We start from the raw sequence: 24,539 nt of genomic DNA, 5'->3' as shown, positions 1-24,539 counted from the left end.
TTTCTTATATATATTCTCAAGTCTCTTGGTATATTCTTTTTCCAATTTTCTTGATATATTCCTTTTTTCGCCTTTCCTGAGCAAATTTCGTTGAGAACTTATTATATACTCTTAGCCATTGGAAGCATTGACATCCACATACACAAGAAATCTTGTTGCAAAATCCAGTTACATCGTAATTTCATAATCTCCATCCATATTTTATCTTTCAATTTGCTTTGCGTGCATTTCTTACATTTTCCATGTTTGGTTGCCGAGAAACTGCATGCAAACAAACTCCCCTTGCATAAACTTCGTTGGTTCAATTGTCACAGCTTCAAATTCCTTCCAGAATTGAAGCAGGAGAGCGAGAACTTGTATTTTTCTTTGATTTGAATGAAACCCAAGTCTTCTAAATCCCATTGTTTATGTTTTCATTTTGTATGGGCTGCGGCAGTTGATTTGATTCTCTAGATTCTATCTCATATGCTGTGTTGCAGGATTATACATGCTTTGGTGGGCTAGGCATGTTCTTTTGGTGCAGTAAGTTTGTTTCACATGGCACTGACGGTCTCAATCGTGCATTCATGTGGCATGGTATGAATCAAATTTATGTTTAGTAAATTTAGTTGTCTTTACAGTGCCACCAATCTCATTTTTTTAAACGAATAATTAGAACATGCATTTATATGTCAATTTAGATTGTTATTGTTTTAGGTTCTGCTAAGGTTCTGCCATGAAGTTGTGAGACTTAGAGTAGAACGATGAACGGTAATGCATGTGTCTTTGTGTGTATGAAAAATTTGAGAGGCTACTGTAAAGTAAAAATATAAATACAGGTGAAAAACCAAGTAGGATAAATGACTAGTGGAAACACTGCCAAAGACAGCAATGTTGGGCAAATCCATTTCATTAGTTGTAATACCTGGTTAAACTCATAGGTTGAAAGGTAACTGCTGAGTTTAAATCCTGAAATCTTTTGCTTTGAAAGTGAAATATCTGATTCAGATTCAACCATATTCTCTTAATATGAAAATCTTAAATTCTTCCAGGTCTATAGATCCTAACAATCTTAAATATAGGATGCAAATTTGAAGGGTTTAGTGAGACTGGCCATTATAGAATAGAGAAATATTGGACTATTCAGTTTTATTTATTCACACTGTATATTTAAATGGTCGAGTTGCATTTATAGATCTAGTTTCAATGTGAGATAATGTTTTGAACTTAGAAGGAGTAACATAAATGGAGTGGTTTCAAGGTGACCATCAACAATTGCTTCACGGTATAGTGTCTGCAAATGGGATGCCAATGAGGCCCTAGAAGATGAGGGAGACTGCTTTATCAAGCCATTCCCGTATCTATATCTGTTATTAGTGTTGGATAATAAAAGATGATGCGATTATTAAAATACTGAGCAGTTACTGCTAGTGCATGGTTTATTCTAGTTTCTACTCTCTACTGTCCTTTCTTTCTCCTTTTCTCCCCACATCGTTTTGGAGACAAAACCATCCACCAAGTACTGAGTGGGAAAGGAAGGACCTGAGTTGGCTAATTTTCCCCACTCCCTGTTGAATAATGTTTTAGATTGCATGATCCCAATCAGCAGTGCATTTGCAATCTGGATCATGAAAGATAATGTTTCAGAGATGCAACACAAGCATCCCTTTCTTTTAGTTGCTGGCTTACGGAAAGGAGACAATCTTAAACTATGTGGTTGCTCTGATGGCAGACACATTATTAGAATTATGAATTAGATAACAAGCATCAGGAATTCTTACCTGCCAGCTTATTGCATGCTTTCAAATTCTCATTATTGGCTTTTTTGGAGAGGACATTAGTAAAGGTTCTTGTGATGATGACTCTGCGTTGGCTTTTTACAGACAATGATCTTTTCAAATTTTCTAAGCTTCTTTGCTTGCCTGGTTTGCTGAAATAATTGTGTTCGGTACTTTTATTTTGTTCTTATCAAAATCTCAATATGAATTTTGAAGAGCATGAAATTTGATTTTTTCTCATCCACGTTCCCAAATTTTATGGGAGATCCAACACATTTGCATCAATGACCTTATTTATGTAATCTCTTGATCTAAAGTTACCTGGAACATAGATGGTTCGTGGAATGGGAACCAAAATGTAATCTATTATCTATATGGAATGCAGTACAATAGGGGTAGTCTTCTTGTTTATTTATTAATTTAATTAGAAATATTTTTAATGAGATAATTAAATTAATTTAAAAATTAAAATTAAAATTTGTCAAAACTAATAACAATATCTAGTAGTGTTTCTTGAAAAATAAAAAAGCGATAAATACATATGTGTTTGTTAGTAATTTTGTTGTTATTGTAGCTGCCTCTGCTAGTTCAGCTTTAAGCTATAAAATAATAATACAGAAACTACTAAATTGGATCGCAAATTATCCAGGATTAGGATCCTGCGATCCAATTCCAAATTTGTAAGGGTTTGAGCGAATTATGGAAACTAGGCTCCCGATGGTTATTAGTTTTAAGAAGGTTTGTGCTCTTTTTTTTATTTCAAATCATGCATAACAACTATCCATTCTCTAGGATCTTTAAGTTAGGCTTTCTGATTAGCCCCATTCGTTTCTTATGTTAAATAACTTCTATAACTTATGATTAAAGTTTCACTGCATATATGAAGTTTTTTTCTTCTTCCCTTGATTTTAGACACAAATATTACGTGTTTGTTTGATAAAGTGAGTTAAAGACATGGTTTCTCCTCAATTTGAATTTTCACTTGGCTGATTGTGGAATATGTTTATTATTACTATTATTTAAGATTTTTTTGTTTTAAATAAATTATACATCTGGAAAGTTTTATCGAGCTCTCTTTCTTTGTCTTATTAAAGAAACTGTTTGTTCAACACCTTTATATTTTGCTCATTGGTTAAGGTTCTCTCTCTCTCTCTCTCTCTTTTGCTCCCTCCCACTCCTTTTTTTGCTTTTCTTTTAAATTGTTTTCTCCTCTCTGTACAATGTCTTGGCAAAGTAGAGAGCTTTTTTTCTTGTCTTTCTATCTACTGTGTCTATATTTGCTTGCATTTCTTTTCTCGAAAGTTTTTAAATCAAATTTATGTTATGGAAATTTGAGTATATTTTAAACATTCTTGTGGTCATCGATACCATTGTTCATTAATTTTCCTCCTATTAAGAACCAGATATGCTTCTGATGGGCCAAATTAGAAATTTTGTTTCTCTCTCTCACTAACTCATAGCACTTTTCATTGACATAAATTGATTCTTCTCTTCCGCCATTTTCTGCCAATGTCAAGGTACTTGCATGCATGTTGCTCAGACCCCTTTATTTGCCTTAACTTATTTCGTAGTTGTTTTATTTATCCAACCAAGCATGTTGCCTGGTCCTTAGATATGCTTCTGAGAACTTTGCAAGTTTTATTTATTCCATTATAGAATTTTTATTTATGCCTTTTTAGCATCTTATGCATCAAATGAGGCAGTTGATACTGAATTTTTGTCACATGTAAATTTTTTTAAAGAAATTTCTTCCTTTTCTTTCAGTGTTTTAGTGGGCAAGGGTTGAGAAGTGCTATAGTTTTTGAAGCAGAGAGAGGATATAGGAATGCTTTAGGAAGAAAAATGAGGTAATGCACTACATTCAGCTTTCTGGTTGCTTAAAGCATGATGATTGAGGAGTGTGTTACTTTGAGTTGCCTTCAAATTTATTTCAGGTTTAATAATTTTCTCCTCGATAAAGTTTCAAAAATTTGTTCTCGATCCAAGCACAAGTTTCCAGAAAAGTTATTGGAGGAAGTACATAATTATGATACAGCCAGTATCGTAGATCGCTCAAAGCTGCTAAATAAGGTAGATGCCTATGTACAAGTTTTCGCTATTGGATGTTGCTTGTAATTCTCAAAGAGTTTTCTTTGTATCTCTGTTTGAAATAAATGTTTCCTTCAGTTTCTATGCTTACATTATGTTTTACATCTGTTGCATTGTGTAGAATATATATATATATATATATATATATTTTTTGTTTTGTGGTCATTTTTTTGTTCATATTTTATTTTACTTGTTGAAAGCAAGCTGCATTTTATGGGTTGAGATTAACCCTCGTTATTTTTTGACCAATACTTTCCAATACATTCATTGTTACCAACCATATTGTATAATACCCTAACATGAATTGTGGATCTTATGCAGTGGATAATATTGGTTAAAAATAAATAATGGAGGGGTGCGAAACGAACATTCCGTAGCCAAGTAACTTGACTTGTACATGTTTTGCTGTTGAATGGGCATATATGTAATGTCGCTTCATTATGCTGAGATGCTACAAAATCAAATACAATCTATTATCAGTTTGCCAGTTCAGCTTTTTTCCTAGGCCTGATGGAATCTTCACAATATGTGTCTGCTTTTGTAAAAATCCAAATATCATATTGATTATTAAACTAGGCAGATTCCTGGCTTGCCATACTTGACTTTATTAATTTACACAGTGTATCTAGTGAATTTATTGGGTTTACAAGTGATATTTTTCAGCAGGGTAATTATAACTTTGGGAAATCTATCAACTGTGATTTCTAAAATGTTAATGAGTTGCTAGTGAATTGGAGATGTTCCTCAGGAAGAGGTAATAGATTATTGCATAAAGACTGGATAAAGAAGCTATGAAGCCTTTGAGTGAGTGATTCCAAGGATTATAAAACTTCTGGTTCTTTGTTGGACTGCTTGGATGTTTAAAGCTTTCACTCATAAGAAATTATGCATTCATCTATAAGGGGTTATATCTTGTGTTTCATCTCTGTAGCATCTACACTCTTTGAACCTGGACAGGAGTTATCTTTATTGAGTCTCCATTTAATCACATACTATATAATAACTATCAAAGTTAACAAGAAGTTATAGGAGTTTAATATGTTAAAATGTTATTCCAATGTACTGTTTGTTGCAGATTAATTGGGTGGGTGACTAGATTTTGTTATCCATAACTCTCAACATTCAAATTTATATACCCTAAAAGAACATTCTAATTAGCTCCTTGGTAAGATCTCATATTTTCATACACGGCTAATTAGAATTTCAATCCTTGTGGTTTGAGATAAAATAACTTTAAACCTTGTGGTAGTTTTATCATGTGATATCTTGTGGTTTGCACTGTCCAATAGTAGGAGTCTATGCTGTTAATTTAAAATAAAATAATGACAATGCCACTCTATAAAAATTTTCCACCTTTTCTCTTTCATAATTTCTCCCTCTCTCCTCTCTTATGCTCTCTCTATTTTCTTCTTCAAATCCATACTGATGCCCTGATGATTGAGTTAAGAGGACTCTTAGACTATTAATGCTTATATCATTGTAACATGCAGTACTTTATATTACTCCTTACCATGCAGAAGCAGATCTCTAAAGTCTTTTTTCTTTCTCTGTTTTTTTCCCTGCCATTTCTTCATGAGAAATTATTTATTTTATTATATATTATAGTATTTAATCCTGACTAATATTACATTTTCTTTATTTCTTTCTTTTTGGTAGTTCAAAAGGCCAGTGAGGGCTTGAATCGTACAATAATAATATTTGATATAAGCGAATGTGTTGAGAATCAAAATTTAATACTTCTATATCTCACATTTTTCCATATTAATGGTTGATATCAAGTTTGTTGAAAACTTGTGCGGTTAAATTAAGAATGAACAAATTTATAAAATGGAGAATACATGTTATAGTTGGAGAGTGGGTGTTAATGTAAATTTATTTACAAATTAAGAGCTTAACTCCCTGATGTTAAATGCTGCAAAATAAAGTGCCAAGTCAGAAAGTTGAAGCCACCAAGTTGAAAGTGCTTTTTTCTTAAACCACAACAGATGGAAAGTGTAGACTGTGTAGTATTCAACGATCTGTTTGAAATTATGAAAACAGCCCACAGGCTGGGTCACCTATTCCTTGTTCTGCCAAATGGGGCTGTTCTGATTTATCGATTGTTTCTGCAATCTCAAAATGTGTAAGAAATTATCGTTTTTCAGTTTTGGATAAAAATCCATTCATATATTTCCAATCTCAGCTTGTTCTTTGTACTAGTTTGCCGTTTCTCTGGGCAAGTTTTTTAGGTTGTTGCTTACAAGCAGCTGTCTGCAGCTAGGTTCTTCTGACCTATCACAGGGTGTCTTTAATGGAAATCAGGTTTGGGTAAAATCTACTTCTTTGGTTCTTGCAGTTGGTCAAGGCTTGGAAATTAAGGGTTTACAGGTTGATTTTGTATAGAAAAGGGAGTTGGGTTCCTAGATTGATGTTGTGCTAGAAGTAATCACACTAGAAGGAGTACATAAGAGAAGAACAGCCAAAGATATCAAATCTAAAAGTCTGGCTTTTTATCAACTGAATAAATCTTAATATATGGCAAAACACTGTTAACAAGGCATTACAAGATTATTTATATGGCAGCCCAATAATCTCAGCCCTTGATATCCTCGCAATCTAAGTTAATAGCCATCCAAGTTCATTAAGTTTGTGCTACATGACTCTTAAACAAATCATGAACAATAAAAAATCAGGAAATGAAAATAAACAAATAAAAATTACAAAAACGTATGAAAATAGGGTGTTAGGCTAATGGGCTCCTGTATCATAGATGGAAATGGGAGTTTATGTTCAGATCAGATGGCAAGATAGGGGCCGCAAGCAAGAATGCAGTTTGCTGGAATTTGCTGCACAGAAAGTTCAGTTTTGGCTTTTGCAATATCTTAAGATTATGGTTAATATTATGAACTTGAATTTTATGTCTGTTACTTGATGCTGATATACTAATTTATGATATATCTTCTGAGTCATTCCCTGGGATAAGTTATGTTTTTGCACTCAAGAATTTCTTGGCAGCTTGCAGTAATGTATTTAAAATGTTTCTTTTCAGTTTGTAATGAGGCATTTGAAAGTTTTGTAAACGAATCTGATGGTGTTTGCTTATGGACTTTGAAATGATCCTCTGCTCTGCCCTTGTATACATCTGGAGTTTTTCCATTCAAAACTTCCAAATTTCATTGCTTACAGGTATCAGTTTTGATGGGTTATAATGGTCTTCATGATTTAATTGAGAATGAAAGACCTGATGAGCAACCTGATGGAAATCTCAAAGATGCCACAGATGATTTTGAACTTTCCTTGGCATGTAAAAGATTTCCTTCCATCACTTTGGGTAGTTCCCCTCCAGTAGAACTGTATGATGAGACAACTAGTAGCTCACGAATCAGGGGCCTGTTAGCTGCTCAAAGATTTTTCTCTAACTCTATGGATGAAAAGTGGGTTAATCCAAATGGTCTGTGTGAAACATGGCCCTCTCTATATCAACCCCTTTCAGAGGCTGGTTCTTCTATAGTAGTAGAAGAAAGTACAGACAATTTGCATCAGTCTTCTTGGTCCACAACTTTGGAATCTGAAGATAAGACAGGTCATCTAGTTACTGTGGAAAAAAGTACTGGCAATTTGCATCAATCTTCTTGGTCCATGACTTCAGAATTTGAAGGAAAGTCAGATCGTCTTACTGAGGAGGAATCCTCTAGCAAAGTGGGGATTGAACCACAGTCAGATACTGCAACTTTTGTTTTATTTCTTGATAGATCCATCAGTTGCATTCCTGGTTTAAGTAAAAGGCACTCTCACCAGCTAGAAGAATGTGGCTTTTACACTGTAGGTTCTCTTGAAATTATGTTAAAACCACAGTTGATGGAGGTTCTTGTGTTTATACAAGCTTGGTTCACCTTATTTACATTTTCTTTACCCTCCTGCCATGCAGTTGCGGAAACTGTTACATCATTTTCCTCGGACTTATGCAGATTTACAGAATGCGCAAATTGAGATCAATGATGGGCAGTACTTGATTTTTGTTGGCAAAATTTTGTCTTCAAGGTGACTAACGACTTGCTCACGAAATTCTAATCATTTTCTTGACTGGGGCACTAATTGTTAGGCCTATGTTTGGTCTACTAGGTATCTTCATTACTATTTCTATAGCTGCTCTTGATGCTAACCTTACATTAAGGATGAGATGAGGTTCAAGCCTCAATTGAAGTGCCTCGATATACCTAGGGTGCCAACTCTTCTATGGTTCTAATATTCGTCTACTTGGTAAATCAAAACCAGAACATATAAAGTATTTGGAATTATGATGTTTCAGAATGCAATTGTTTGGATCAAGCATTGAAGTGAAGTTGTTTACTGATGACAAGATATGCTTGCATATTATTTGATGAGAAGCCCACTTGGCATATAACATCACAGCATTTAACTAAACCTGACCTTGTAGTCTTTATTTATCCCAAAAACCTGAAAATGTTCTCATGCATACATAAATACATATTAAAAATTGTCGTACATACAAAAATGCATATTGAAATGAAATTGGCCTTATCTTTTGAAAGTTCTAAAAATATGTTTGTACAATTTAGTTTAGCAAATGATAAATATAAACCATGAGATTGGGAAAAATCATGTACCATAGCTTGTAAATTTCTTAGTAGAACACAGATTAACATTTATAGCAAATAAATATTGAAATACTCAATTGTGAATGATATGCTGATGCTTCTAGGTTGTTCATGTTTATCATTTTTCCTGCAGGGGAATTCGAGCCAGTTATTCTTTTTCATTTCTTGAGGTGGTTGTGGGTTGTGAAGTTGCAAATAATGAACCAACTTTGGGGCACATATATGATGATGATAGAGACACTGAGGAGAAGACTATTTATTTGCATTTGAAGAAGTTTTTCCGCGGTGCTCGTTTTGCTTCTCAACCTTTTCTTAGAAGTCTTGAAGGAAAGCATAAATTGGGAGAATTTGTATGTGTTAGTGGTAAGGTGAGTTTCTTTTTCTTTCATACCCTTCAAAATGTTTTGGCTAATATCCTTGCCAACACGTTGTTTCTTTCAAAGAGTAATAGCATGCATAAAGGTTGACATATATAGGCTAAATTCTGGCTTCTGAAACTGCTTTATTGTCATCTATATGGCCATCAGTACTGATGGATTTGTTTTTTGTTAATTAATTGTTTGCTTCAGTTACCTTAACTCTTTTGGCAAACATGTTTTTGATCATTTTGGTGGGGTGTTGCGAAGCAAATGCTGTAACAGGAGTGTGAACATAAAACATTTACTTAGGGGGATTCTGGATTACTGAGCTTATTGTTTCAGGTTTCACTTGTAATTTTCATGATTTGAAGGAGTCTCTATTGTATTGACTGGCTTTCTTATCAGCATAGTAAAATAGACACTGATTCATATAGATTTTTCATCTATATAAAAAGAACGAAAACTTCTACGAATGCCATTTCTAAGATGTTTTCGTTCATCCTTAACTATTGCTTTGTACTTCTTACAGAATGTTTCATCCAAAAATTGTTTTCAAATAGTTTGTTTTCAATCTAGGTGAGGGCTATGGGTACTAAAGATCACTATGAAATGAGGGAATACAGTATTGACGTGCTAAAAGATGAAAATGATTCATCCGTTCTCACAAAAGGGAGGCCTTATCCTATCTATCCTTCAAAAGGTGGCTTAAAGCCTAATTTTCTCAGAGACATCATTGCAAGGTTTGTCCCTCTTAATGTTTTTTTTCATTATTCTATCAGTGGATTTCAACAAAGAGTTATTAGATCAGTGCTCGAGTGCTTATGTCTGCATGATTTTATTTTCTAACACTAATTCTTTTCCACTTTATATGTTTTTATGTTATGTATATATATATATGTATACATATATATGTATGTATGTACGTATAATTAATTAATTAACAATTTTCTTAATATCTAGGTATGTCTATGAACTGTAAAGCTGTCTCAATCCATAAAGGTTCTGTTTCTGTGTTGAAAAATTTCTATTCTGTGGTAATTTGAGTTGAACTATTGTAATAGTGTTTATTGCTGCTATGAATATTATCTACCTGACTGAGTATGGAAACAAAATTGTTTTTGGAGCCAGTTTATACTTGAATACCTAGTTATTGGAAAGTTTGCTTTTCTGGTGGGTTTTTGATAGATGTGCACGTATATGTGTTTCATCTTGGGTGGATCCTTTGATTCAGTTCAATGTTTCAGAGGGGAAAGAGTGGGACAAGGTGTTTTACTTTTGCTTAGATGAGATGTATGCCTTGAAGCATTTGGGAATATGGCTCTTAGGTTGTATCTTTTATTTAAAAAATTGATGTAATTAGTTAAACATTGTGAATTGAAAAACACCATGACTAACAATTCAAAATCATTGAGTTAATTTTTAAAATTTTTTAATCAGCCTCCACTGCTTTATTCTTTTTCTTTTTATAATATAACTCTAGCACTGTGCTTCACTTTTCTTTTTTTTTTTTTTATTCTAAAACAAATCAGAGGTGCTCTCACTGTTTCAAAACACAGGAAAAGGAAGAATTGTATTCAGTCTTTGTGCTTTTTGTTAGAGGCTTAATCAAGCAATCTTGTGCCTCAATGCAATTGGAGAATGCCTAACCCTGGAGCATATCCAGTGCACTCTCCTCTAATGCCTTTGATCATGGCCAAAAAGATTATTGGGAGAAATTTTTGTTTTGTTAATCTTTGAGTCAACAATTGCATCATAATTTAGTTGAATCATGATTGCTTTTAATGTCCTAACATCTTGACCAGAATGGTGCAGTGTAGCATTAACTCATCTGTGTTACTTTGTCCTGGGAGTTATGTTGTTGTACCGGTTGACTGATGCCTCATTGAGGTAGAAATGAGGGTTGGTGGTGAGGGCACTAAAACTTTAAGTCCTCATGTGCCTCTTTGATGAATGCAGCAGGACTGTAAGTGATTTAGGTTTGTAGTCCACGTTAACTAATACATTTTCTGAAGACATTATAGCTTATGGTCTAAACTGCTACCATCATGACAATCATGTGACTTGAGCTTATTCTAGATAGATCTTTCAGCTCATTAACTGGATTGCTGCTGTTTGGTTGTAGTTGTTTCCCATATCAAGCGTCTCACTTCCTTTATGTTTAACAACTCAAGTACAAATAGACAACATAATTAAAGTATGTTCACCATAAAATGCTACTGATCAGGAAGAAAGATGTACAGCGGGTACAATGGTTCTTGTTTTTGGACAAAAGCCAACTGTTTAGACTCTAATTATTTAATAAGATTTTCAATGTACAATGTGTCAATGATGAGAATCCTATGAGATGCTTTCCTTCATGGCATAATTATAAATTCTATTATGCAGTAAAATTTGATTTTTACTCATCGCATTTGCTTTAATTTACTTAACTAATCTGCAATCGTTTGTCTTAACTTTAGTTTTGCCCCTTAACTTATTGTTATTATTATTTTTTTGAATAGTCCTCTTAACTTATAATAGAGCTATTCCTTTAAATCTTTTAGGGCTTTACAAGCCTTGCCGGTCAATATTGATCCAATACCTGAAGAAATCATCCAAGAATTTGGACTTTTATGTCTCCATGATGTAAGTGACTTTTTCTTCACTCATGACGCTTCATGTTTTTTTATTTAATGAAACTATTGCTTCCCACAAGTTTGGTCTGGTGCAATACAAAGCATCTGTTGGTGGTTGCATTGTAATCTTACTTCTCAAAATACTGGAACAACTTTGGCTAACGTATCAGATTATTAATATTGAACTTTTTCCCAAGATGGGCATTATTTGAAGCCCAGAGGCAAGAGTTTTTACTTGATTTCCCATAAAACTTAGCTCAGCCCTACTCACCTCGACTGTTTCCTCAAAATTCAACTAAGCCTATTGTCAAACTAGTTTGGACAGTTACATTAGTTTTTTCCTTCCTCTCCTTTATCTTAATCCGTACTCCTTCAGAAATGGTTAGATGTCAAATCTTTCTAGATGACATCTACCCCTCTTTGTTCTTTCAACCATTACACATGCACCTGTAAGCCTATCTTGTAATTTAACCTGTAACCATCTAATTTGCCATTTTTTATGTGTTCCTCAATAAATGTTGGTGTTCACGTTTTCTCAGTTGGCTTTATTTCTTTTTTTTTTTTATCTTACTAGAGGGAAATGTTATCCATGCCAATAAGCACTGGTTAAGGGGATACTCATAGAAAGTATTTTTTTTAATTAATGTATTGATTCTTTTGAATTTGGTGAGTAAAGTGCATTAAGTGAAAAACTATTTTCTAAAATAAAAATTTAACTGATCTTATAAATTCCTATAGGCACCTGTTAATCAGACCCTTACTCCAAATATCAAACATTCACCGCAATATTCTCATTTGGAATTATTTTATGAATTTTATGTTTTGCTTATGTCCTCTATCCCTGGAAATCATATATTCTGTGACTCTGATAAGTAATAAATATGCTTTAATAACAGGACCGGCTTGACAGCAAAAGCTATTGATATCCTGATTACTGAAATTTGAAGCTATATTTATAAAAAATTTTAACGCACAATGTTTTCAAGTTAAAATCTTTACCTGAATGGGATAAATGACCATCATGACTGACTATTGGTTCAATGGCTTTGACCCAAAATAATCTTTCTATTGATGTCGACCAGTCTTGGGGGACACTGGTCATACTTATAGGTTTGGTTGGCACTTGGCAAGCCTGGCTTGTAAAACAAAATTTGTGTTCAAGTGGGAGCTTGTGTGCGGATTACGGTATCTGCTACAAATTCAATGATTTGCTGAATTATCTGCAGTTTTTTGGAATAATTTATTTAAGGTTCCATTAATCGTCACAGATTGTGTCAAAAATAATTTGGTCCAAGAAGTACGAAACATCTTAAATCATTTATTAATAAAAAAGAAAAGAGATTGTCATTCTAAAGAGTGACTACAAATTGATTAAGTTGTAGAGATGTATGTAACTTGGTTAATTTTTATTTTTCAAAAAGATTTATAAAACTTTGGAACTATGATGCTGTTTGATGAATAAATGCTAAAAAATTAAGTGCTAAGTATTCAGTCTTGAAATTTTTAAGCACTGAATTTATACTCTAAAACTGTTTAGTATGTTGCTGACAATCAAATACTAAATGGAATTTTTTATGCTTATTTTACAAAAAGAGAGATGATTTAATACAAGATTCCACATCTAATAAAAGTTAAAAGAAAAGAGAGTATATAAAGTTAAGAAGGAAAGAATATGAAACTTATATGGTCAAATGATTAAAAAAATTAAAATACCGTTGAATGTATTAAGTAACCTTTCAAGAACTTTTTCCACTGAAAATATTCTATTCTTTGGTTTTAAAATGGGTAACCAAATGCATTGAAAGATTAAGTCATTAAAATTAAGAATTTTCAAAGAAATGAAAATCATCACAATGGTCTATCAAAAGAAAAATAAAATTTAATGGTCTATCTAACAACACCTAAGTTAATTGCAAATAAATTCCCAAGAAAAAGCAAACATGAATCAAACCATTTAAGAAGATATGCTATAGAAACCAGCCACAACCCTAGCATGTCTATGAAACTTTACCCAAATTTCAAAAACCCCAAGTACAAGGCCCAAAGCAAATCTTTTGATGAATTACACTGAGGACTTGTGACTTGTGCAGGTACTGAAACTACTAAAGGTAAAAAGAATTTTTAAATAGGAGTGAAATTGAATGAGTTTGTCATGGTTTCAGCTTTGTCAAGCAAGGTTGTTAGTATTGTAGTGGACGGGGTTTCAGTGTTTCTAAATATGGTTCATATGCAGTGGTATCAGTTGTTTCATATATGATTTTAGCTTTTTCAGCACTATACAACATAGCATGTTATAGACACGTGTATGTATGTATCAAGGTTTGTGTCTATAGATATGTGTATATTTGTTGTAGGTTGTGTGTGTATTTATGAATCTCTATAAAGTATTGCCTTTAGCAATATATAAAAAGAACATATAAAGTATTTAATAGTCCAAATGGTTTCAAGTATCGATTTTTATGAGATTAAATCTAAAGTATAAAATATGAGTTTCAAGTCATCATTAAACTAGAGATTGAAAGCCACTTGAAACCATTTACACTCTAGATAATTTGATAGTTTTAGGATTTAAAAAAGAAAAAATAATAAAAAAGAGTGGTTTATATAGTTTTTGAGGAGTTAGAATAGAAAAAAATAATAAAAAAGAGGATTTTGGTATTAGTACAAAATTAACAAAATTTCTTTCAAGGGAAGGGAAAGATAAATGGTCAGGCGATCTCTTACCTTTTGATGTTCCATTGTTTAGCAGTATTTCTGTGGTTTGTTCTCATTGGTTGTTTCTTTTTCTATGGCAAGCTAAGTATGTGTTGCTAACATTGTAGGCATACAGTGGGATTCACCAGCCAAAGAATTTAGAGGAGGCTGATTTAGCTCGCAAAAGGCTCATATTTGATGAGTTTTTCTATCTACAGGTAATCTTCATTTGTGATTTAGTACTTGCTAGATGTTAGTATTATACTATTTATTAATTTATTGCTACCATTATGATTTTTTTTTTCTTTAGCATCTGTTTCTATTGGATGACATCTCTTTCAATTAATTAGATTTACTTCCATCATAGTTAAAAACCTCCACATTCCACAAAATACCACCGTACCAGCATTGTGGTATCTTAGTGCTGTATTGGAAAATGGAACTGCTGAGGCACTTCTTGCTATCACCTCATGTCAGTTTGGCCCTTCTATTGATTCACTTTACATTTTAAGAATAGGAAGCTAAATTGTTTTGTAGATTTCTGCTATAAAGTTGGGCTTGACTTTTGACAGAGTCTTGGCAGTTTAAAGTAGCTATTCTTTTAAAATTGTCTTGTGGTAGAAAGCATGTTGAGGGGCAATTAATATAATTTTTCGTGGAAACTTAGTGTGGATCTTTTGTTTAGGTTTTTAGTTGTCGTTAATTACTTCTTTTTGTATTGTATTGGTAGACATGTATTGTTATTAGGAGATGTGTACATGATTGTTATAGTACTTTTGTGGTATTATGTTAATAATAACAAAGAATCAAGCCTTTTTCCACTTTGTGGGCTGTCTAGTTGAATCATACTAAGTTCACTGTGCCCTATTTCGTATCATATTTTTTGTGAGATCATGAAAAAACATTGTTTTTTTATCATTTTTCCTTCAAATAATTTTCACCCATCTTCTTTAGTCTTTCCCTTTCTGCTTTGACATACACATCCTCCACCAGGGAGCATTGCTTACAGGACCGTACATAAGCCTTTATCTCACATGTAGTCTAATTTATGCATTTCTTCCTCATTTTATTCTCAACTGACTCTACGATGCACCTTCTGCCTTAGCAGTCATTTTCTTGTATACTCACACATCTGTTGTAGCAGCCTAATCTCGGCTACGTTTCTTTTTTTGTACATGTTGATATTTAACTGCCTAATATATAGTGCCATAAAATATTGCTAGTGTTAGATGTCCTTAAAGCTTTTTTCTTAAGTGGTACTTTGCAGTCATACTAGACTCCAGATGCACTTCGCCAATTCATACCTCCTACATATATTTTTATGCTTGCCATTTTCATTAGTTGTGCCATCCTTTGAAAGGGTGAGCCAATGTTTGATCTCCGATACTTACTACCACATTTATCTTCAGTTCTCACTACTACTCTATTACCCCTTCTGGCTTTGTCTGTTTGTTTTATTGGCCAATTCTTCTGTCGTTGTTGAAATTCCTTTCCATGTACTCCATTTTATAAGATGATTGCCTTAATACTTAAGGGTGTGTTGGATTTGGGGGATTCAGATATTATTCCTGAGAATTATATGGGAACCATGAAATATCTCAAAGTCCAGAACTACTCACATGCTAACTGAAGGGGTCATCAATGATTGTTGAGTGGGCCAGACCACCAAGTCTTGTGGGAATTCAATTCCCCTCAAAACAGGTGTCTTTTAGAGATTGCACAACTTGAGAATCCTAAGCAAAATTTTTTGAACCATTTTGCCCTCATCCCTCAGTTGTCAGACCATTTTCTTCCTTTTGTTCTTTTTGTTTCATTTCCTTTTTCTCTTGTCTCTTGTCCATAGCTGCAACCACCTTCCCGCGCTGTGATCATTTCCTTTTTTTATTGTCTATTGCCAGCACTATTGCTTTTTGATTGTTGTGATGTAATCAACCTTAGGTGTGATTCTTGAGGAACCCTTCGGGTGAAGCTTAGGATCTTCTTTCTTTATCTAACATTCCTATTTTCCTCAAGCATTTGGATTACAAAACAGCTATAAACCTCAACCTCCTGGCTGTTACACATCAGATTTTAAACTAGGAGTTTGGATAGCTCATTTTCTTCATTGTCTCTTCCCAAGTTTGATTTTGAGGACTTCTCTGAATTTCAAGATATTTTGAATTCTTGAAATGTTGTCTTATTTCTTATTTTTAGTGGTGAATCTGCACTATCACGGCATCTACTTGTATCGTCATACGTAAAGTAAGGAAAATGTTTCTTTACATGAAATGTTGGAGATGTGGTTTTTGGCACTTGAATGCTGATATGTAATACAACTCTGTCTGAAGCTTATTCCTTATAATGGGCTATACTTGAGTCAGGTGATATCAGGCTGGGTTGAACTCAGGGAAAGATTACTTGCAAATGAGTGAGCTTAGGCATACATTGGCTACTCAGCGTTGCATGATTTACAGATTTCATTGACCATGAGTGTGCTCTTCAACTGTAGCACTGTGTGATGCTGCCATTGTGTTTAGACATGCTTTCTTTTGTTTCTTTTTTGGCTGCAGTTTTGGTTGATTATCTTGTATTTCTTTCCAAGTTTATCAAGTGATTCAACTAAGATAAAAGCTGCGATTCTGTGCTTTTATATGTAATAGTTTATCTTTATTTTATGTCTTCATAGTTTACTTTAATCAAACCCTATATGGGGCCCGCATGGGCAAAAAGAGATATCCCTTTTTTATGACATTGTTATTAGGTGTGCTTTGTGCACCTTGAAAATACAGTTGTGATATCTTTGCATTAGTAGAATGTCCTGTCTGAGATTCTTGTTAATGAACATTGTTTTAGATGAGAATGCAATTGTGTCATTGATGGATAATTTGTTGGAAGGGTTATTGGCTATTTGTGATTAAGTAGATAAATTAGAAATTTATGATGTCTTCATTCCTGGTATCATATCTGAATATCATACTGTTTTCTTGCTTGTAATGCCTTGGTCTTTAATATTTTGCATGAGTTGCACAAATACTCAACAGAAAAATAATCCTATCTGCAGTTAGGACGCTTATTTCAAATGCTTGAAGGTCTTGGCACAAAAATTGAAAAAGATGGATTGCTGGACAAGTACAGAAAACCTGAAGTGAATGCTGCTTACATGGAAGAATGGTCTAGTCTGACCAAGAAATTTTTGAAAGCTCTTCCATATTCCCTTACCTCTGGTCAACTTAGTGCTATTTCAGAAATTATATGGGATCTAAAGAGGCCAGTCCCCATGAATCGACTCTTACAGGTTCTGGATTTTGCATGAATGCTACTGTTCTTTCATTATTCAACTGTCTACAATCTGTTTCTAGTTGTATTGAGGCTTGCATATTTCTTTTGAAATTATATTTAAAGCTGTTGTTCCTGAAGCTAATATTTGTAATCTTGATTGCGAATTTGCTCTCACTGCAAAAGTATAGATGAGCTGTTTATGAGTCAACAATTATAATGTGCTGTTTGGTTTGCATGTGCCTCCCCCCTCACCTTCTACCCTAACTCCCTTTAAAGAAATACATCCAATAATTTGAATTTCCAAATCAGCCCTCCAAAACAAAATGATATATGTGCACCTCCCTTCTAAGACTATGATACTCTGCCACAATTACTAGCAAATTCTTGGTAATTTTAAAATCTCTTTGATCTTGCATTTCATCTGCTTCACTTATCATTCTATGATTATTGAAGAGGAAAGGATTGGTAAATCTCCTTTTTGCTTTAGGTTGCAGACTTCTTGATACTTTCTGCGAGGTTTTGCAAATCTAATGGAATGTAGAAAAGCTTACTGGTTTGACTAGTTCCTGATAAAAATAAAAAGATTAGTTTGAACTTGCTTGTGTCTTTCCTGATTATTTTCCGCCCAAAATTTTAGTTTAGGACAATGCTTAAGGCTAGCCTCTAGTGGTTTAGGTTTTGGGTTCTTCTACCTGCTGGAGATATTTCATTTTTATTCCTTGATATTCTGGTTGTCCCATTATGTTTATGTGTATTTGATAAAATTTCTAAAAGAGACAATAGCTATAGCAAATAAGAGCTAAGAACTAAGAATGTCAATTTTAATTGAAACAACAGGAAGCAGTAGAGGAAGGATATCTAGGGCTGATATAAATATGAATAATAAATATATATTCAACAAGTTACTATTGTGTGCAAATGGGATTTAGTTTACTATGAGATGTAGATATGGATTCAGATTTTGAGGTGTCACATTATGAGAACCTGGATTTTTTCTAGAACCTTGAATTTGTTGACGGTATGACAATCTGTACCACCCAGAATGAGATAATGGGGCACTAACTACATTGGAAAATTCAATCTCAACAACTTGCTCATGCCTGAAATATTTTTACTAATGATCCTTGACACAATAAATATAAAAATACTAAATCCAATGGCAACATATAATCTTCATAGAAACCCTGAACTTTTATATGTGCTTGTTTTTGTATTTAAGAGCAAGATATATATTTGTAGTGGTGACTTTACCTTATAAGGAATAGCTTCATCTTGAATAGACAAAGAACAATTTTTTACCTGAAAGGAAGAGGAACACAATCTATATAAAGAGAGTTGAGATTAGATTTTTATCTGATCTTTGTTGTATATGTAACTGTTATTCTTAGAAACTGATAAACTTCCTTGATATATGTGGATGCTCTTTCTAGGGAGATGTTGGATGTGGGAAAACTGTGGTAGCTTTTTTGGCATGCATGGAGGTTATTGCCTCTGGTTATCAGGTTGGTAAATTTAAGCTACTTCCACGCTCAAACCTCTTTTATAAAACTTTTGAAAATTGATCAATACATGCTGCTAAGCATATATATGGTGTTGGTAACTTCACTAATTATGGTAGTGTATGAGGTAATCTTGTTTGTGTTATTATTAGTGTTCCCTGGTGTGCTATTCTTGACTGGTTTTAATAGCATATAATTATTGATTTGAGTTGACTTTATCTGATTTATAGGCAGCTTTCATGGTTCCTACTGAGTTGCTTGCAATCCAGCATTATGAGCACTTCATCAATCTGCTAGAGATTATGGAGGAGGTTGAGTGTAAACCTTCTGTTGCTTTACTAACAGGATCAACCCCACTGAAGCAATCACGTCTGATTCATAAGGCATGTATCATCATCTGCTGCCTTTACATTGTGTGTAACCATCTTGAATTTCATTAACCTTTTAGGCTACAGGATCTCCAAACTGGGAATATCTCTCTTGTCATTGGAACCCATAGTTTAATAGCCGAAAAAGTGGAGTTTTCTTCTTTACGTATTGCTGTGGTGGATGAGCAGCATCGTTTTGGTGTTATCCAGAGAGGAAAGTTTAACAGTAAGGTTGTCCACTTTTATTGGGCTAGAAAATCATACATAATATGCAATTATCTAAGGAGCTATATGTGCTGATGATGAATTCTTATTGAATGTGATATCTTGAGATTGTGTTTTAGTCATCAATAAAATGGTGGATAATAATAGTTTGGACGTGATTCTTTTCTTGTTTTCCATCTTCTCCTCTAACAGAAGTGATCACATTGTATGTTGTCCCTGTGTGATCCTGGGTCTTGTAAAATATACGTTGACTTCTCACTATCACAAAGCTGAAAAGTTGATTATGCCCTTTTAATGATTACAAATTTTGACAAAAGAGCTCTGTGCAATCAAGTTTCAATTTTTGCTTCATGTTTTCTTTTATTGTCTTCTTACCCAAATTTTGTGTGGGTGTTTGTGTTTTTGAGTCTGTGGAGTTGTAGTATCATTTTGAAGAGATAAAAATATATCACAACAGTTATATAAGTTTTATCTTCTAATCATTGAATTACATTTGGAATATATTAACCCCTTTTGCTTTGTTGGTGGTGAGGTACCTTGTTCACCTAAAATCTTGTGTTTCATTGCATTGTCAACATTCTCATGATTTGTTTTTTGGCTCAATTTTCATGAAATGTTTGATACATGGAAAGTGTAGCTATATTTATGTTGGTGTTTTCCATCTTCTCCTCTAACAGAAGTGATCACATTGTATGTTGTCCCTGTGTGATCCTGGGTCTTGTAAAATATACGTTGACTTCTCACTATCACAAAGCTGAAAAGTTGATTATGCCCTCTTAATGATTACAAAGTTTGACAAAAGAGCTCTGTGCAATCAAGTTTCAATTTTTGCTTCATGTTTTTTTTTATTGTCTTCTTACCCAAATTTTGTGTGGGTGTTTGTGTTTTTTAGTCTGTGGAGTTGTAGTATCATTTTGAAGAGATAAAAATATATCACAACAGTTATATAAGTTTTATCTTCTAATCATTGAATTACATTTGGAATATATTAACCCCTTTTGCTTTGTTAGTGGTGAGGTACCTTGTTCACCTAAAATCTTGTGTTTCATTGCATTGTCAACATTCTCATGATTTGTTTTTTGGCTCAATTTTCATGAAATGTTTGATACATGGAAAGTGTAGCTATATTTATGTTGGATTGATATTATTGTCAACTAACAAATTGACATCTTATTCAGCTGTCACTTTTAACCTTAACATACAACATGTTTGTCAATACATTTACATATCAATCAACTTCTTGAAGTCCTGAATTTTGATTGTTATCTACAAGTTAAATACCAATTGACATTAGAATGCTGGCAATCACGAAAGAAACACTGCTTGACTCCTGAATTATGATTGTTATCTACAAGTTAACTACCATTTGATACCAGAATGCTGGTCATCAGAAAGAAACACTGCTAGGTGCCCCTGCCCCAAACACAATGCAGGAAAAGGGAAGTTTTTATCCCGGAGTCTGATTAATGAAATATGTTGATTAACCCTGAATGTTTGTGAAGGTGTCATTTGTCTTATTTGGCTTTGCTAGACATGATTATTCCATCTTTATAGCTTAGCAGGAATTACTCTTTTTGTTATGTGCAAATGTTGTTATATCATGAGTTAATGGAAAAACTTAACCGTACAGCTATATTATACTTCTACAAGCTCGAGAATGCAAGTGGCTGACTTGGATGTTTCCTCTAAACATGACACACATATGGCTCCTCATGTTCTTGCCATGTCAGCTACTCCTATCCCAAGGACCCTTGCTCTGGCTTTGTATGGGGATATGTCCTTGACACATGTATGTACAATTTGCTATACTTCCAGTTGCTTGAATTCTCTGTAGTTGCATTTAAATTAGATGAAATCCTTCAAATGCTTTGTATTGAACAACCTGTCAGAATCTAGAATACATTCTCAAATTCTGTTAATTTCTTTATTGAAAACTTTGTCATGATTCTGCTCAATTTGTTCTTGAATATATCTTTTAGTGATGCAAAAATTTATACAATAAAAAGAAAAAAAAAAGAATAGAAGCATGATACATGGAAGTATACAAGGTGACTAGGAAAGAAAGGAGTGTCTAAGTTTACAGCATCTAATATTCAACAAAAAATCCCTGAAAATTAGAAGAAAAATTTAAATGATAGATTGAGGTGGGTTACAGAATCAGACCCTTAGGATAATTTGGACAACTTAATAGTGCACTTGAGGGACTTATTTACAGTTATATTGCTCATTTCTTGCTAATGATTATTCTCTCATTCCTGTAATGACAGATTACAGACTTACCTCCTGGAAGAATACCTGTTGAAACACATGTCATTGAAGGAACTGACAAGGGCTTTGAGAATATTTATGCAGTAAAGCATTTCCTTGTTTGAATCTATTGATATACTTTTGGCCAAAAAAAAAATCTGTTGAAACTCTTCATGTGTCTGCTTCTGTCTTACTTAAAGGGAAAAAGAATGATGATTTCTGGGTAACTGAAATGTGATACAGTATACTCTTAGTTGTATAATGTGTTTGGCATCATTTTGGTTGCCTTCACAAGCATGTTTTATTTGTGCTTTTGGAGTCAAAAAAACTACCGCTGTAGTAGTTACTGCTTGGGAATGCTAACAACGCATTTCATATTGGAGAAGTCAATTGAAGAGAGAAAAACTAGAACAGTAGAATAAAAATTCTCTCTTATTCGCGTGGGTTATTATTATATTTTGTAGAAAATCCTTATGAGCCTGCCTTGCATTATTATAATGAATGCTTGATTTGTGTATAATTACGAAATTATTTATTATAGTTCTCAGAGCAATAAAAAGAGACAGGGCCAAGACCAAGAAATATATATAATATTCCTTCAACAAAATGCAGATTGTTAAGTTGTGCATGAATTTCAGTTTGGCTTTTTATTTCAACTGGTGAAGATTCCAATAATTTATTTTGAACTTTTTTTTTTCCTAACAGATGATGCTAGAGGAGTTGGAAGCAGGAGGAAGAGTGTATCTTGTATATCCAGTCATTGAACAATCTGAGCAATTGCCTCAGCTTCGGGCTGCTTCTGCAGATCTTGAGACCATATCAGATCGGTTTCAGGATTATAACTGTGGGTTGTTACATGGAAGAATGAAGGGTGATGAAAAAGAAGAAGCCTTGAGAAGGTTTAGGTCTGGAGAAACAGATATACTGCTTTCCACTCAAGTAATTGAGATTGGTGTTGATGTTCCAGATGCATCTATGATGGTTGTTATGAATGCGGAGAGATTTGGAATAGCTCAGTTACACCAACTTAGAGGACGAGTTGGTCGTGGGACAAGAAAGTCTAAATGTATATTTGTAGCATCTACTGCTGGTAGCCTAAATCGCCTGAACGTGCTTGAGAAGTCATCAGATGGCTTCCACTTAGCAAGTGTGGATCTTCTTCTACGTGGACCTGGTGATTTACTTGGCAAAAAACAGTCTGGACACCTTCCTGAGTTTCCTATTGCCAGATTGGAAATGGATGGCAATATTTTGCAAGAGGCACATGTTGCTGCATTGGTAAATGTCATCCCTCTTTGTTATTTAAATGCTTTTTGTTTTTGTTTAATTTCTTTTGAGTTATGCATGTCTTCCTATAGCATATAGTTTTCCTTGTTAATAGTTATCCATTGCAGGGAATATGTGTATCCTTGTTGTTGATTAAGATGCTAGTTTTCTTTAAACAATTGATCACTGCATGTCCTAGGATTTCTGCATTTCTATGGAGGGATGTCTCATATATAGGTGTTTGCTTTACGTCCTTCACTGTTTGCATGAAATAATTATTCAAACATGCACTCCTAGCAGTATAATCACTATTAATAAAATCTAAAACTATGCAAGTAACCATAGTCTCTTGATAATAGTGCTATCGAGCTGTTTCTCGACTATTGACAATGCCGTGTCTTTGTTCTGGAATTCCGATGTTAGGCTTTAAGCTTTACCATATTGCATTGATTTGCCCCTCAGAATGAGTTCTACTGTTAATTCTGGTGCACTTTTTGTGCATCTATAACACACACTGGTTTCTCTATATGCAGAAAATCTTGAGTGATTCTCATGACTTAGATCGTTTTCCAGCACTCAAAGCAGAACTTAGCATGCGACAGCCACTTTGTCTTCTGGGTGATTGAGCTATGGCATGGTAAATTCAAGTTATCATAATTTATGTTGAACATAGGCTGCAGTCTTTGCATGGAACTTAGACCTTCCTCTTATAGCATTCTGTTTAGGGGGATTACTTGCTATTTTGGCTGTATGCTCGTTCGATGTGCTGTAAATCCACAATCGTTTAGTTAAAGCTGTATAGTTTTCAATGTTGTATATTCTGCTGTGAATAAATGAAGTTGAATTTTTCCATTTAAAAGAAAAAGGATGAAATACAATTCTACAAGTTCATACTACTGGCATGTCACAGCATCTAGCCACTTTGAGTAAGAGTTGGATTCGGGCATTCTTTAAAATTGCAGCAGGGTTGATTCTTTTGCTTTCGAGTATTCAAACGGATTGTTGGGTTAGTTTTGACTAATTTGATTGTCAATTCTACCAAATATTTTGTTGTTTCGTGCTATCTGAGACAGCTTGACTTGTTTGTGGCTGAAAAGTAGCATGGTGTGAGAATGGTAAAGATGGGAAAATTAAACTAGTACTGCTTGGTACAAGGGGAAAAAGTTATAGGAAATGTTTATAGGTAGTTAAGAGTCATTTTGTCACCTGCACCTGTAAACAATCAATTTAGAAGAGAAAATTCAGGTGACACGGTCAAATTGTGTAAGTTGTTTATTTCTTCCAACAGTAGTACGGCTCATGATTTTATTTTATATTCTTCTCTCTTCGCTTTCCTACCAGGCCAAGGAAATTTACATTTTTTTTACTATATGTGTTTATAACTTTTCTTTGTTTAATTACACTAATACAAGGAAGAATTTTCTTCCTTTCCTTTGACTTTTCTATTCTTGTTTATTTTATTTTATACTTTTTCCTTCCTTTCCAGTCCCCATTACTGTATATCTGAAGCTCAACCTTAAAACTTTAAACTTTGTGAATACATTACAACATCGTTGGCTCTGTTT

The 24,539-nt window shown here is 33.7% G+C and overlaps 1 protein-coding gene across 2 annotated transcripts; it reads left to right on the top strand.

Annotated features, from left to right (window-relative positions):
- Positions 64 to 23,870, top strand: LOC18609773 (ATP-dependent DNA helicase homolog RECG, chloroplastic). Of its 2 annotated transcripts, none has more exons than XM_018115518.1 (18): positions 64 to 175; positions 480 to 576; positions 3,522 to 3,604; positions 3,692 to 3,827; positions 7,011 to 7,646; positions 7,753 to 7,865; positions 8,577 to 8,811; positions 9,379 to 9,542; positions 11,346 to 11,427; positions 14,240 to 14,329; positions 17,152 to 17,385; positions 18,800 to 18,871; positions 19,099 to 19,251; positions 19,324 to 19,467; positions 21,092 to 21,250; positions 21,729 to 21,812; positions 22,414 to 22,986; positions 23,508 to 23,870. In XM_018115518.1, the coding sequence occupies exons 2-18, from the start codon at positions 538 to 540 to the stop codon at positions 23,598 to 23,600; spliced, it is 3,090 nt and encodes a 1,029-aa protein (XP_017971007.1). In that variant the 5' UTR covers positions 64 to 175; positions 480 to 537; the 3' UTR covers positions 23,601 to 23,870. The 2 variants fall into 2 exon arrangements, with proteins under 2 accessions (XP_017971007.1, XP_017971008.1); XM_018115519.1 differs by lacking the exon at positions 64 to 175 and adding an exon at positions 337 to 356.

Source organism: Theobroma cacao, chromosome 2 (genome assembly GCF_000208745.1).
Source record: "Theobroma cacao cultivar B97-61/B2 chromosome 2, Criollo_cocoa_genome_V2, whole genome shotgun sequence".
NCBI classification, from domain to species: domain Eukaryota; kingdom Viridiplantae; phylum Streptophyta; class Magnoliopsida; order Malvales; family Malvaceae; genus Theobroma; species Theobroma cacao.
The sequence above is the reverse complement of the archived record's forward strand: the minus strand, read 5'-3'. Positions and strand labels throughout refer to the sequence as shown.